Genomic DNA, 16433 nt, shown 5'->3' on the forward strand with positions numbered 1-16433 from the left:
TTCGGGAGAGTGTGGTTTGCCACCATTGACAGAATGCTCAGGGGTGGCCTGACTGAGAACAGGACATCTGGACAAATACTTGAAAGAAATGAGGGAATGTGCCAGGGATAGGGGAGGCTGAGAGTGACAAGGTCAGATCTGCTCTTGGGTTGTGACATGCATGACGAGTTGGAAGGGGACATTGAAAGCCATGAGACTTGCAAAGGCTTTTGAAATGCAGTGAGGTGACAGGTGATGGAAGAGACCCAGGTGAACTAGGTAACAGGAGGAACAGAACCTGGTGACTCAGTCCCTGTGAGAGGAGAGAGAATGATCTCTTCGCTCTGGTTTCTGGCTTAGACACTGCAGGAGGCAAGGGAGATGGGGGCGTTGGCAAGTCCCTCCTTGGAATCAGAGGACAAGGCTGGAGGCTTAGGTTTTATGCTAAGTGGAGTGAGTCAGACAACAAAGACCAAACTCTGACTCCACCTGGGCATCTGGAGCAGCCAGGCCTGAGGGACAGAAGGGAGGATGATGGCTACAGGAACTGATGAAGGAACAGGAGTTAGTGTTAACAGGGGGAGGGGTTCCGTATGGGAAGATGGAAAAGTTCTGGGGCTGGTTGATGGTGATGGCCACACGACCACAAATGTACCCGATGCCCCTGAATTCCACTCTTCAAAAAGGTGAAATGATAGATTTTATGTTGTGCATGGTTTATCAGTTTTATTTTTACCTTGTGTTATTCTGTTTATTTTTTGTGGGTCTGGGATCAAACCCATGGCCTCATGGCTGCTAGACAAGTGCTCAACCACTGAGTTACAACCTCAGCCCCTGGATTATCAAAAATTTTTTGAAATTTCTAAGCAAGTGACCCAAGTCGGCCAGATGGCAAGTCCAGCCAGGCTCTAGAGCTCTCCCTGTGTTTTGCTCCTTCTTCTGGGCCCTCTCTGCCTCTACCTGGCTTTGGATCACCTAGGAAACTTACTAGGCCTATTTGCTTCACTGTGAAACCTCACAGGGCTGGAGAGGAGGAAAAGCATCCCTGTCCCTCCCATGCCTGGCACGAAGCAAACCCTTGAGACATGTTAGTTCTTTCTCCTCTCCTCACGCCAGAACAAGCGGCTCAGGCAAAGCACTTCAGACCCGAGGTGAAACCGAGACTGCAGCACCTTTGAACTATGTGAGCTTGGGCAAGCCCCTTCAGGCCTGTGCCTCAGTTTCCACCTACAAAGAAGGGCTGGTAAAGCCTGCCTGGTGGGGTTGAGGACCAAAATTGACAGAACCAATGTGCCAGGGCCCTAGGGCAGGGCCTGCATGCCACAGCGCCGGTAAATATCTGCTATTGTTTTGTGGACACAGGGTCTCGGTTATGCAAGGAGAAAATTAACACAGTGACAGGATATCCTCATCTACTTCCTTCTCTACTCGAGTCCATGCCATTTTACACGCAGAAACAGCACTTGCTGGTAGGTAAGCTGTTCGCAGAACCCTGAAATTAGACCCCTGTGCTGGCTTCAGTAATATGTCCATGTCTGACTTATTTTACAAAAGAGACTGATTCACTCAGGTCCACGTGATGTTTACTGAGCCACTGTCCTGGGCCAAGCCTGTGCTGCTGCCAGGGGTCAGAGATAAATCTAACCAGGCCCTCTCTGCAAAGAGCTGCTGTTGGCCTAGAACCAAACACCTCAAGATGTTTTCTCAACACACAGAAGTTGGGAATCCTGGGGTCTTCCTAAGTCCTAAAACTCAACTAGGACCCCTTGGACAAATCCCATCCCATCTCCAGAGCTCAGTTCTTGTCCACATACGAAATAAAGCCCTTGAAATTGCCAGTCTCTATAACCTGAAGCTGTTTTCTTTTTAAATGTGTGGATCCTCTGGTCCCATTGGTCTGTTTCTGGGAGCAGGTGTGGAGCATGGGAGAACTGGGACCATAGATGGACCATAGACACAGCCTGATGTACCCTGCAGACTTGGCCTCCAGAACTTCTCTATCAGCCAAGATGGGCTCGACCCCGTGGTCCACGGGGCCCTAGTGACAGACTGCTAGAGACAGTGAGGGTTCTGGGGCCAGAGTCCAGAACGCAAAGAATTCCAGGGGGGACTGAGGCAAGGGCTACAGGCCAGTGACCCCCTGGATGACACTCAGAATAAATGGCAGAGCCTCCCCACCAGGGCAGCTGCAGGCTAATGGGGAGCTAAGCTCCAGAAGCTATGACCCACTCAGACCCCCACTGCAGGGCCAGGGCTTCCTGGTGCCCCTGAACAGCTCAGGCCTGAGTCCCAAGGAGCAGGGCAGATAGCTGCACTAGAGCACAGAGTGCCCTGTGAAAGCAGACAGACCTGGGCTCCGTGTGGATGCCCAAGGGGCAGGAACCTTCAGCGTTTTTTCTTCAGGAGCTTCCTGATTCACTGGTTCAGGTGTCCCCTCCCCCCAGGACAGCGAGAGTACTATAAGGAAAGTGTCCCAGCTCTCTCCTCTGTTGGATCTGCCTTCTGGCTCTCTCTCTATCTCATGCCAAGGCACGGTCTGCTCATCTCACATGGGACAGTTCACTCGTGCTTTCTTATCTCAGACCGGAATTGAGTCAAATCCAGCACAAAGCTGTGTTTGGATCCTGGGGATCATTGGTATGTGCGCTAGCATAGCGTTTCCTAGTCAAATACTCAGTAGCCAACCAAAGTCGATTAACGTGGGGCAGAGAAATAGCAGGTTATCATTCAACCATGGCTGCCATCCATATGCATGAAGCCTGGGGACCTGACTTCCTTACAGAATTAAGCATAACCTTTAGAGGGACCGATTTCAGAGAAAGCGCTACCCCTACCCCCAGCCACCCCCGATGGCTCCCTGTAAGCTAGGGGGACTGTCACCTCAGGTCTGCAGCCACAAAGGAAACTGCTTGGGCCTCCCACCTACGATATGTGCTCTTGAAGAGTTTGATGGGCTTCCGCCACTTCAGAAATTGGTCCCATTTAGAAATGCCTGGCTTCTGTGAGCATGTCACAGCTGCGTACAGGAGAAGCTCATTGTTATCTCCAGAGCTTGCCTGAAACAACAGGCTTGTTCCTGAAACAGATGTTTTGTGAACCCTCCCCCGTGACGGGCTCATCATCTCGGGGCTGGAGATGGGCCAGCGTTTAGTGGCCAGCCTCGCAAGGCCACAAACGTCTCTGCTGGCCGCCCGCTCGTCCCTGCATCTGGGCTCAGAGGAGATACTCCCTGTGGCTCCTCCTTCTGGCACGCCAGTTCTGAAGTTAAACAGTCTTTGACAAGTCTGAGAGTACAGGCTGAGGCAGTCGGCCAGGTGTGCCCCAGGGAGAAACTTCAAGGAATCAACTCAGAATCTTTTAGTTCTGTCCAACTCTCTTTCTTTGAGGGCTTACTGTATACCCGGCTCTATCTAATGGCTTTCCCTTATGCTGTCTCAGAGCAAGGCCCAGAGGTTACCCATTTCAGAGATGAGGAAACTGAGACCTTGAATTAATTTCCTAAGGCTGCCATAACAAGTCATCAGGCATTTCTATGAAAGCCATAGAAATGTATTTTCTCACAGTTCTGGAGGCCAGAGTCTGAAATCAAGATAAGGGCAGGGCCACACTCCCCGCTGATCCTGTTGAGGAGAATCCTTCCTCCAGCTTTCAGTGGCTCCAATTTGTTCCTTGGCTTGTGGCAGCATCAGTCAACCCGTCTCTGTCTTCAGATGGCCCTTTTCTCTGTATGTCTACGTCAGATCTCCCTCTGGCTTTCTCTTCTATGAGGACACCTGTCACTGGATTTAGGGCCCTCTCTAAATCCAGGATGATCTCAAGATTCTTAACTTGATTACATCCACCAAGACCCTTTTCAGATAAGGTCACACTCACAGGTCTGGGGATTAACGCTTGCGTGGGCGGGGGCACTACTCAGCCCACTCCTAGCTGTTATCTAGTTGTTTCTCCGAGGTCACGCAGAGAGAAGGGTCTCAGGGGGTGAGGAATTCAGGCTGGCTGGCTCTAAGCTAACACTTCCCGTGACCAACTCTCCGTCCAGCCACTCTCTCATCAGACACCATGAGGCGGACCTGCTGTCGCTGTGCCGAGATACAAACAAGATGCAAGGGCCCCTGCTTTCAGCAAACTCAGGACTGGGTGGGAAGGAGCTCTGCGTCCTGGCTGGGAGCTCATGCTCTGTCTTTGCCATTTCTAATCTGGATGACCTTGGACAGAGCATGTCACCCCTCTTAGGTCTCATAAGGAAAGTGTCTTGTATGGAAGATGGGAATCACACTAGGAATAGTGATAACCTCGGGGGGGGGGGGGGGGGGCTGTCAGTATCCAGAGAGAGAATGCGCCAAGGAGGCAGGCATTGCCATCAGCAGGAGCCCAGGCCCCATGTCCTCACAGCCACTTGCTGGCCACTTCCCACTTGCTCAGACTCCCCAGAACACTTGAATCTGAGCCTCTGAGCGGACGAGGAACAGTGGAGGCTTCTGAGCAATCTCCAGAAACCAGAGGGAAGAAGGGGAAGAAGCCAGAGCTGACTTCAGGGTTTTGAGCTTGGCTGGCTAGAAGGATGACGTTGCCAAGAACAACATGGAAACAGCGAGAAGCAGGTTCCAGGGGACAAATTGTGTTCAACTTGGAATGTTGAGCTCACTGAGATGCAAGTGGGACATCTGGATGAATTTGTCTGGCAGGTGTTGGACTTAGAAGGTGACTTTTAAAAGCTACAGAGAGCCGAAGAGTGAAGGAAAGATGAGAACCTGTTGGAGAAAATTCCAGTGCTGTCCCAGGTGAAGGCCTTTGGGGACAGAGAGCACACTTGAAAATAACCGAAGTAAGCCTTCCATATTTATTGACTCCTCTCAGAGCACTCAAATTCTTCGCCTGCAAAATGGGAACACTGCCTTTTGCTTCTGCAGCTGCTGTTGGGAGGGCGACAGATGAGGGGTGGGAGGTTGCTCTGCAGTGTTCGCAGAGCCACAGCCAGTGGTGGGGATCCCATCAGCCAGGTCTCCCCAGATGCCAAGCACCCCTGGAGAGGCACAGTGGACCTCACCGGACTCTGAGTGTCATGGATGAGGAAGTAACTGCTCATTCTCTGGGTTGGAACTGGCCTTCACGATGGGCTGTGAATCTGTTCATCATCACCCGAACAATAAAAATGAATTCCTGCATCCCGTGCGGGGAGTCCTTTCACCAGTGGTGGTGGTGGTGTTTTGTAAACACAGGTGAGATGCTCCTCTCGGGAACCTGTGGAGCACCTGGCTGCCTCGTCCTGCGCTGCCACCTCCCACCGCCACGCCTTGCCCTCCCACGTGTGTCTGGCAGGATGGGGTAGGTCACTAGGCATTGCCATGACAACCAAGCAAGACGCAGCTCTGACTTGGCTCCTGCTTATTAGGGGGGAAACGGAGGGGTGGGCTCTTCTCCTTTCTCCTGTGGGGGGCAAGGTCCACCAGTCCCATTGGCATGGAAATCTGGACCAGGTAATTTGGTCAAATGTGGGTGTGAATTTATTTGACCCCTTGCTTATTTGAATGGATGCTAGGGAAGTTACTGTGGGGGAAGAAAGGAATCAAGGTACAGCAGATCTGGCCACTGTCACGCTGCTCCTTAAGGTGTCCCTCAGGAAGGGAGTGGTGAGGGCATGAGCCTCTTGCCCAGGTCTGTGTGTCTCTGCCTCTGTGAGACCCTAAAGAGCCAGTGCTGCATCTGGGTTCCTTTTAGTGCTTGCCAAAACCCTGTGGGTTGGACATCGGCACCACTTTGCCAATGAGGAAACTAATGCCCAGAGAGGTTAAGTACCTCCCCAAGGTCACTCAGATGGTAACTGACACTATGAAAACCAAAACCCAGGCCTGCTTGATTCGTAATCCCTCTAACCCTTGCTGCTCTGCCGCCCTGCCTTGACCTTGTACTTGAACTCACGAAATCCAGAGCCACCAGGGAGACATCATCTAAAAACATACCACAGTAACTAAACATTTAGTACTTCAGTGAGAAACACCACTGCACGCAGCTGGGATACCTGCTCGGGGACTCGTGCAGTGACAAGAGAAATTAAATACTGTAATGGATTTTGACAACAACTGTATGTTAGGGGAATTCAAATGACATAAAGGAAAAAGTTAGACTTTCTCCGCGGACCTGGTTGCTAATATGCATGCCTAATATATCAGCTAATATATATTTTTTTTAAACTAGTTTTTTTAGGACCTAAGTTCTTTGAGGAAAAAAAAATATGGGCTGTAGGGGACAGTGAATTCTTCCTGGAGGTAGTGGGCTACAGCTGCCCCTAATGTCAGAGTGGACCCTCAATGAATGTGTCCAGTGAGCAGTGACAGCTACCCTTTCTTTCACGGGTACTATGTTTTAGCCAGGAAGCTGACCCCTTGTTTATATCATCCTGTGAAATCCCTCTGTGAGGTGGATTCTATTGTCTATCTCCATTTCACAGAAGGGAAACTGAGGCTGAGCAATAAGGCTTCAGCCATGGCCATACAGTTAATAAGGGGTGGATCCAGGGTGACTATTATTCTTGTTCCCATGAATTATTATCACATAGAACATTGGGTACGTAGCCTACAAAAGAGAATTAGGATTACTATTAAAAAAATGAACTGGGTTTAGATGAAATTGGATGCCAAGAAGAAATTACAATCTAGGCCGAGGATAACTTCTGCCCTTGGCTCCCCGCCCCCATCGCCTGCACCGACGCAGCCCTATACTTTGGTGCAGAACTGTGTTTAAACACTGAAATGTTTTGTGTTGCAGACATGTGCTGAGTGTGTAATTAAAAGGATCCCTTCATTAGCAGAGCTTTACAAAGAGAGCTCAAGTTGGCCTTTTCTGCTAATTTTGGAGGTGGTAAAGCAGGCTAATACAACCGCTGATTACAATTGTCACGGAGCCTCTTGCTGTTGCCACTAGGAAAATCTTTGTTCTCCCAGAGTAGAAACAGGCTCTTCCCAGCCACTGAGAGAGAAAAAGAAGAAGAAAGATCCTGTCCTGTCAAGCAGAAGTGAAGGGACGTGTGGCAGTGTAGGGGTTAAAGAGGTGGCCTCTGGAAACAGGGCATCTGGTCCAAACCCAGCCTCCTGGTGGAGTTGCCTTCTCTGAGCTTGAGTTTTCCCAGATGTAAATGACTGTAAATGAATAATTGTGTCTAATTCTTTGGACTGTTGTGAGAGCTCGTAAAAACAATGACTCTTTTTCCTTGTCAGATATATTGACAAGGAAGCTGTGTTGAGGCTCCGGGTATAGTCTTAAATCAAGCAATAGTGGTGCCTGACCTTCTGGAACTTTCTATCTAATGAAAGAAACAGGCACTTCACAGACAGTTACACAAATAGCCATTTACGGACAAGTGTGATAACTACTATGAAGAAAATAATGTTTCCTACGGGCTTTGCATGGTGCAAGACATGGATCAAGTTCTTAGTTTCTTGACGATGATGATGGAGATGAAGATGCACAAGAGTGGGGGGCTGTACACAAAGGGGCCCTTGATTCTGCTCCAAAAAAGATAGGAAGCTCTTGGAAAAGGTGACACGAACTCCCAAGAGATTTGAAGGATGCACACTTTTCCTGTGGCATATTCGGGAAAGCGTGTTCACGGCAGGAGGGAGCGTGTGGAACACAGAGGAGGAGGCAGGTGGCCACCACAGCACGCCACACCGAGAGGCTGGAACCTCCTCCACTGTGCCCGGCAACAGGAGCAAGACGGCTGGTGGTTTGAAGAACCATTCTCTGTGTTCCAGTGAAAAACGAGACAGCAAGTAGCAGAGCTGGGATTCCAACCATGCCTTGATTCACCACTCCCGAGCCCGTGCACTGACCCACCTGGAGCTCCTGGATGGCAGTCGGGAGAAGCCACCGAGCAGGGTCCCTCCCTGGCCGGCAGGCACAGAATGTTCCTTGCTCTGCGCCACAGTGAGCAAAAGGGACAGCAGGAAAGACACTTGCTGTGTGCTAAGACGCTGGGCAGAGAGCGCCCTGTCGGAAAGAAGCGTACTGGGAGGTCTTTTAAAATGAACTGTCAGTTCCCTCATCCGTAAAATGAGAGGGCTGGGCCCCATGACCCCTCGAGGCCCCTCCAGCTCTGAAATGGCACTAGTTCTGGGTCTGTGGGAGCTGGGGCATTAGAATACGTCCTCGCGTTTGTCCTTTCACTACTTCATTGTCTGGCCTCACGGTAAGATGCTCACATAGCAACCCCAAGCCTGTATCCTGAAATCCCTCTCTGCGCAAGGACAGAGGCCCGCTCGGCTGCTGTTGCCATGGGGTCCTTGGCTAATTTGCATTCCACAAACATTCTGTGTCAGCGATTCATGTGAACCCCTCACTGTAAAGTAACAGATTGATTTTGTTTGGCAAACAAAACAGAACAGCCCATCCAGATGAGCACTGGACCCTCCCAGGAAGCCACAGTGAGGTCACTTACAAGCCCCCCTTGCCGGTGGAGCTTGGTACTCTATCAAAAGGCTGTATTTTTGATCCTAAAAATGCTACCACTTTGTGTTGGGCATAGGCTACAAGAGAACCCCTTCTTTCTCCCTCCCAGCTTGGTACCACCCCACAGAGTAAGAGACTTCTCTCCATGACTGTGAGGAAGGAGAAGATGAGTTCAGAGAAGTTGTAATTATGCAACTTGGGAGGCACAAAGTTGCAAGTTGAGGTAATAAAGTGGAAAGCACCAAGACTTTGAACTCAAAAGGATCTGGGTTCCAATTTAATAGCTGAGTGACCTTTGGAAAGTAGGTTAACCTCTCCGAAATAATTTTTCTCATCAGTAAAATGGGGTCATTTGCCCAGGTTGAATATTCCTTATGCAAAATACTTGAAAACCAGACACGTTTTGGGTTTCAAATTCTTTTTCAGATTTTGGAATATTTGCATATGCTTAATGAGATACTTGGGGATGGGACCCGAGTCTAAACAAAAAATCCATTTATGTTTCACGTACATCTTTCACACATAGCCTGAAGGAAATTTTATACGATATTTTAAGAAGTTTTGTGCATGAAATAGTTGCAAGGTTTGGAATTTTCCACTTGTAGCATTACATCCAAACACAAAAAGTTGTGGATTTTGGAACACTGCTTCTCATTTTGGATTTTTAGATTAGCAATGCTCAACCTATAATACCTCATTTGGCCAGGACCAAAATGAGATGTTACAAGTAACCTAGCTAACTCTCAAGGTACTCAGTGCCTGGGCTCCCTGTGTGAGGAATCTGCATCATGCAGTGGTTAGACACAAGGATCCTGGAGCCTACCTGCCTGGGTTTCTATCCTAGATCCACAACGTGTGGGTCTGTCTCCTTGTGCATTGGTTTCCTCATCTATGAAATGGAAATGCTACTAACCCCTCCTCCTCAGGGCTGTATCAGGATGCCACCTTAGCTGCAGTCCTGGCACACACTTAAGTGCCAGCCAACCTGCCCCCATTGGGCTATGTTGCCATTGTCATTATGCTGGGCTAAGGAAAAGTGGTCTAGTGAGGCCAGATGAGCATCCGGGGCAGGCAGGGCGACTGTGCGAAGGAATGGGTGGGAACACACCCAGAATCGTCTGGGGCTTTGAGGGAGGTGACTGTCAGACGGCAGTTCCTCTCAAGTCCTTCTCTCCCTGCTTTGGTAACTCCGGCCTCTCGTTTTGTAGTCTGTCACCTTTTCCTTAAATTGCAAAGCATCACCCATCAAGCAAATGGAGCCTCTGTCGCAGCAGAGATTTATCAAGTGACAGAGCTTGGCTACATGGTACTTACGTTTATTTTTAGTGACTTCATCCTCCAACTCTTTAAATTAGCTGCAGGCCTAATTTAAGGGACTTCTTTGGCACATGGTTAGCATTTTCTTTCAGGAATGCCAACAAGAAACATGCACATTCGAAATCGAGTGACAGAAGGACACATCTTGGCCACATAGCAGGGGAAGGGGCCTGCTTACCTTTCTCTGCCACGAGGCACCACTGCCCACCAGGCTGTGCTGCCCAGCCACAGAATTGCCAGGAGCACAATCCAGGGTGTTCTCTGCTTTTTCATCCCTGCATTCCAGCCCAGGCTGCCAAATCTGTATATGAAGTGTCTCCCGCGTCAGCTCCCTGGCTCTACGCCAGCGCAGGTGCCCTAGTTCAGGTGTCTTCTCCTTTCACCTAGACCAGCGATTCTTCGACTCCAGCCCGTGGCAGAGCTGCACGCAGGGCTTGCTGGAATAGGTTGCCCCGCCCACTCCCAGGTGCTAAGTCAGTAGGTCTGGGCTGATTCCCACTAGTTACATGTCCAACAGTGTCTCAGGAGGAGCTGATTCAGTTGGTCCAGCAACCACACCTTCTGAATGGTTGATCTAGACCAGCTTCCAAATGGCCCACTCTCCCACTCTCCTCTGGCATCTTCCCCACAGTTCAGATCTTGCCACTCCTCGAAATCTACCACATTCTCATCCCAGCACCGCCAAGCCAAGCTGCATTTCCCTGAAAGACGAGACTAAGAGCTGGCTGCCTGGTCGTGGCTCTACCAAGACTCTCTGAGTAGGTGCTCGTCCCCCTGTGCCTGGTCACATGCTTCTGGATGGTAGGTCTCTCTGAGTAGGTGCTCGTCCCCCTGTGCCTGGTCACATGCTTCTGGATGGTAGGGACTCTGTCCGCTTCACCCAGAGACCCTGGGGTGCTTGGGAGTGCTTGGGAATATTTTCATGCCTAGGTAAATGACTGATGGCACGGAGATGGACATTATTTCTGTTAAGAGAGAATTCAAGCAAACCCTCTGAAGCTAGAATTTGACCTCACCATATCCGTATCTACCTCCTGACTTTGTTAATTTCTGGGAAAGCATACGGTTCATACATAAGAAAGATTTGGTTTGATTTAAATCAAATAGTATAAGAATGATATGGTAAACTGATAGAGGGGCCTAAGAGGGGCATGGAGTCAGACAGTCCCAACCACAAATCCTGAGCCCGTGACTGGTCGTGTGAGTTTGGGCAAGTATTTACCCTTGTTTGGCCTCGGATTCCTAATCTGCAAAATGGGAATCATTTCCACCTATCTCATAGGACCATCATGAGAAGCCAATTAGCATAGAGGTAAATGGCTTGGCACAATATGTGTGACATATAGTAGGTCCCAATAAATGGTGGCAATTTTTAACAGTAAGCTTTCCAGGCAAAATAGAGATAGGTGGTTTTTCACAAGAGTTTTAATGAAAAAAAAGAATTCCATTTTATTTGAAAAATGATAACAGATAAAACATCCCAGGATTCTTTCCCCTATTTTAATGATTCAAGGATATACCAAATTCAATTTTTTAAAAAACGATCCCAAAGGACTAGTAAGCTTGATTTATATTTTCTTTACCAGTCATTTTTATTTCATAAGCCTGACATTTCCATTAAAATGCTATTAAGTAAAAACAGGATTTTCAGTATTTGTGATGGCTTGGATCTCAATGTGATAATTGCAATTATCTCCAGCAAAGAGACCATTTCTCATTGTTTTATTTCCTCTTATATATCAGCTATGTCTTTAGTGCATTCTTCCAGTTGAATAAAAACACTTCCCTGTGAATTGTGGTTTGGAATCCAGGAGCGTGACATCTGTGGCCATCTTTTTGTCCTGGGGTTATTAGTTGAGATTCAGGAAGGGTGGGGACTGGTAGCCCTCAGTAGACGCAGAAACCCTTGAAAGAAATGTGAAATGCTACAGGGTAGAAGGGGAAACAAACTCATTCTGTACAGCTCCAGGGCAGGATGGGACACAGGTGGACTCCTGAGGGGACGTCCTCTGGCATGCTGTCAGAAAAACCTGTTCAGCATGGAGGTGGGGGTCCCCATCATCAGGGCAGCCCATGCTAAGTCACCACCCCGGACCATGTGCTGATTAAATGACCACTGCTACGGGTGTCCCTGTCTACCTGGGTTTAAAGTTAAATGTCCTGGAACTGGATAGTGATGGTGGTTACACGATACTGTAAATCTACTAAACACCACTGAATTGGACACTTCAAAGTGGCTAAAACAGTGGATATTGTGTTGTCTATGTTTTACACGACAAAATGATATCACTGGCCAGAGTGATCTCCAAATCTAATGTAGCTGTGACATGTGACGCTTCGGAAAGAGCATATTACTCAGGGGACAGATGGCTAGACTGTATTTAATCAAACGACAGTCCATGTGAGCGGTAACTGAGCACAAATGGTTAATTACATTTTGGTCCAGGCTGAATACAAAATACTGCATGTTCAGGAGAAATATGCTCATGAAAACATGTTAATGCCATGGGAAGGTGCTTGTAATGTGCAAAAAGGATTTAACTTACACATAATGTTATCCCATCTATAAATATAGATAAGATATCAAAATATTGATAGTGTTAATCTCTGAGTTGTGGGATTAGAAATGATTTTGATTCCTTTATGCATTTCTCAACATGTCTACAAAAAGCATGAATTACTTTTACAATCTAAAAAGTAAAGCTCTTTAACATCGAAAATAAAAAAACATCATTTAAGGTTTTTGTAACCTGCAACATAAATCATGATGTGGCTTAAAACAAAGGGGTGATAAAATAGAAGGTGTGTTGGATTGGAGGAACTGATTTATAATCCTGGTTCAGACAGCTCCAAGAGGTGCTGCCCCTTTCCGAGCCTCAGTTTCCCCATCTGGAGCAGGAGTACAACCACAGTCTAACTCACAGAGTTGCAGGAAGACAAACGAGATCACAAATTTGGGACAGTCTGCAACTGGGTCCTCTGGGCCATTTTCATGGTTACACGGTGTATTCAAGCCGCACGTTTCCAAATCTTCCCTCAAACAAAAACTTCCCGTCACTGACTGCCACTGTCAGTGACTGCTTACCTGTCATTGACTGCCACTCACCCAGCAATTTAAGAGCTAATTTACAGTAAGAGTGTGATTTTTTTTTCTCATTTGTCTTCCGATAACCTTCGTGGAAAAAAACACTTCATTTCATCCAAAAAGTAACCACCTGACTTTTATGTACTGTCTGAAGTTCAAGGTGACAATGACAAAACCATTTTGCTGGAGGAAAATCTCTCACTGGTGGGCGTGTTAGCCTCCCAGGGAATCAGGCCCCTCCTCTGTGCAGTTTGTTTCCCCCAAACCCTCTACTCTGTTGGACTTTGAGGGGAGTTCCCTTCATGCCACTCTGGTTCTGTCCTCTGACCACCTGGAAGCAACTATGGACAGGACTTCTTGACTTTCTATTCACACGAGGGAGATCTCTTTCCCAGAGGCTGGCTTCTCAGACCGGTATGAGGAGAGGACCAGCTGGGCTGGGCTGTCAAGCAAGGTTTCTCTTCTGATCTTCTTTCCCATTTAAAAGGGCTCATAGGTTATGAAGCTTCACAACTTTGATATTTTCTTTGGGGCTCACATTGCTGTTAAAAGCAAACTTTCCCCATTCAACAAATTCAATAAAACATTCCCCCAAGCACCCAATATGTGCCAGGTCTTACGGAAATAAGAATGAGTTGTGGCCCAGGCCTTCCGTCAGCTCACAGAATAGAGAGGCAGGCACGGAAATCAGTGCAGGGCAGGATGGGGGATCACCCAAGGGCTGGGAGCTGGGCGGGGAAGGATGGCATCAGCATGGTTAGGGAGACACTTCGGTGGATTTTTAAGGTGTGCCAGAGAAGTGCCAGGCAGCCAGAGCTGGGGAAAGCAGGTACAAAGGAACCAAGATGGCCCGACCTGGGGACTGATGGTATGCTTGCTGGGAAGTGGAGCGCTGGGCATGAGGCCATTTCATGAAGAGAAGAAATGGTCTTGGCCAGGCCAATGGGCGGTGAGGCTGGAGGGGCAAGTTCAAGGAATAGTGTGCCTGGCCAGGAGGGAACTGGGAACAAGGAGGCCTGAGAAGACATCAGGAAGGGCTTTGAGCACTAGAATGAGGAACAGAGACTCAGGAATCCTGAAGAGAGTTAGCAAGGAAGGAGCCCTCCTAGGTGTGCTTCAAACACAGCAAGACAGGCGCCCACATGGAGGTTAGTGTAAGGAACAGGAAGGGCCCGAGGTAGGGGTCCTGGTGCCACCGTCCAGATGGGAGGTGGGAGGTGACGAGGTCTAGGCAGGGCAGAGCAAGAGTTGGCTTCAGGCCCACAGAGGTGGAACTGGCCACGGGGGCAGGGGAAGAGGAGGAGCTGCATCTACCTTGACTGTTCCCGCTTGGGTGACTGCAGACGGTGGTGACACTCGAGGAGATGTGGACGCAGAGTTGGGATGAGGGGAAATGAAATGTGGATCTAGAGGTGAGAAGAGCATCCGGAGCTGCAGGTGGATGTTTGAGAGTTATTAGCTGCTAATTTTCTTGACTATGTGAATAATTTCAGAATAAAACATGCAGACTAAGGAATCACGACGCTATGATCGGTTTTTGTATGAGTTCCAAATAAGAAAACAGTTAAGCCAGAAAATGTGATTGTTCCTATTCCTAGAATTGGGTAACTCAGGCATCCTTGCAAATTGTTCATTGAACTGTGCCTATGGCTTCTTGCCAGCTCTCAATGAGATTTTTATATTTCTTAATTATTCAATTACCACCCATAAGTAGGAGTTTGAAATCAAACACAGACTGCTCCCGAATGGAGCCTTCTCTTGAAGTATGAATACAGTAAAGGAGGTTTTCCATATTGGGAAACCAGGCTGGCAGAATGGAGGTGGTGTTAGGTCTCTGGTCCTGACTCTGCCCTGGGTTCAAACCCCAGTACACACAAGCTAGGTGAGCCTGGGCAGGTCACTTCTCAGAGGTCAGTTTTCTGGTCTGCAAAATAAAAATAGTGATAATACTTGTTTCCTGAGATCATTGTAGGTCTAAAGCCAAGGCGAACTTGCAGGGAGAGAGCTGTATATTTATCATGAATTCCTTGTGTACTTCAGGTATCAGCAGCTCCAAAAACCAGTGGCCGGAAAGGAAGACTCTCTGGACAGTGACCTGGCCCCAGACTCCAGTCCTGAAGCCCACCTGCCCTCCATTTGCCTCAAGCAGGTGTTCCCCAAGTACGCAAAGCAGTTCAACTACCTGCGCCTGGTGGACAGGATGGCAAATTTGTTTATCCGGTTCCTGGGAATCAGGGGGACAATGAAGTTGGGACCAACTGGCTTTCGTACCTTCATAAGGTCAGTGAGATGAGCTTCCTCTTGGGCTTTGAGTAGGGTGGAGTCTAGTCTCACATCTGGCTGGTCAAATCTCTCCCACTGCTCCTGGGAGACTGTGGTGCTGGATCAGTACCCCACTTGAGGTTGGATTGACCTACTGGCTAGCACTGAGCCTGGAACACAGTGACCTTTTATTTGTTGAATGAATTAACGAATGTTATGTGACAGCATTCACAACCTTGGGTTCCTGGTTAAAAACAATTGTGTTCTGTTATATTAGCCTGGTTTTCATTACTTAAACAAAATGCCTGATGCTGGGTAACTTTATAAAGAAAAGAGGTTTATTTAGCTTGTTTTAGAGGTGAAAAGGCCAAGATCAGGTAGGTGATCCCATTGGTGTGATCTCTGGTGAAGGCCTAACGGCAGATGGTGTCATGACAGGAGTCCAGGCAGGAGAAAGAGATCACCTGCAGACAGGAAGCCAGAGAGCAATTCATAGGTCAGGTTCATTCTTATAACAACTCTGCCAAGAACAAATTCAGGATCCCACAAGAGCTACCTTTGATGACAGCCCCCAATGACCTAAGGACCTCCCATTAGGCCCCACTTCTTAAAGGTCCCTCCACCTCAACACCATCACACAGAGGACCACACATCCCACACATGAACTCTTGGGGGGGGGGGACACACCAAAACCATATTAATAATTGCCCCTTGGAGTCAGGCAGACCTTGTGCATCTTAATCTGGGGTTCTCCCCAGGGTGCACGTCTGTGGGCTCAGTATTCACAAAGCCACAGCAGAGCAACAAAGCACAGCCTTCCAAAGTGTCAATTTCAGGATGGAAAAGCTGAATAATTCAGCCAATAAATAATTTAATACATTTGTTCTGGTATAAAAATAACATGGTTATATTATAGAGCATAATACAAAATTTGCATAAATTTTAAAGATAAAACATATGATAACAAAGAAGTATTCTTACTGCAGCCTGCCAAGTGAGAAATTGCCTCTCCTTTTCCCAAGATTACTCATGAATTGGCCTCTACCCCATGGGGCACTTTGGGGCAATATAGAAGCACTTTGGCTGTGTAACCCTAGGGCGGGTTCCAACCCTCCCTGAGCCTCCCAGGACTTTCTCCTGTATGTCCCGTAAAATGGGGATGAAGCTTCCTATGTCCTAAGATTGTGTGTGTGAGTGGGATTAGTTAAGGGTGCACAGAAACACGTTGTGTGTGGTCAGTGAGCAATAAGTATTGATTTCTTCCTACAATGTTCAAAGAATTCCATGAAAATTTATGTATATTTATGTAAATTCACACACACACACACACACACACGGGGTCCCG

General features: G+C 48.1%; 2 protein-coding genes across 10 annotated transcripts in view; one reads left to right on the plus strand and one right to left on the minus strand.

The window, feature by feature from the left end:
• TTLL11 (tubulin tyrosine ligase like 11) overlaps positions 1–16433 on the plus strand; it is a 240160-nt gene that overhangs the window by 176257 nt on the left and 47470 nt on the right. For all 9 annotated transcript variants that reach the window (XM_081311491.1, XM_081311493.1, XM_081311494.1 and 6 more), the window contains one exon: positions 14867–15106. In XM_081311491.1, the coding sequence (XP_081167617.1) occupies positions 14867–15106 (240 nt within the window). The remainder of the gene's footprint in view (positions 1–14866; positions 15107–16433) is intronic.
• DAB2IP (DAB2 interacting protein) overlaps positions 15534–16433 on the minus strand; it is a 250603-nt gene continuing 249703 nt past the window's right edge. The window contains exon 17 of the mRNA XM_081311391.1: positions 15534–15552. Within this exon, the coding sequence (XP_081167517.1) occupies positions 15549–15552 (4 nt within the window). The 3' untranslated portion in view covers positions 15534–15548. The remainder of the gene's footprint in view (positions 15553–16433) is intronic.

This window comes from Spermophilus citellus (genome assembly GCF_964194105.1).
Source record: "Spermophilus citellus genome assembly, chromosome: 2".
Lineage (NCBI taxonomy): Eukaryota > Metazoa > Chordata > Mammalia > Rodentia > Sciuridae > Spermophilus > Spermophilus citellus.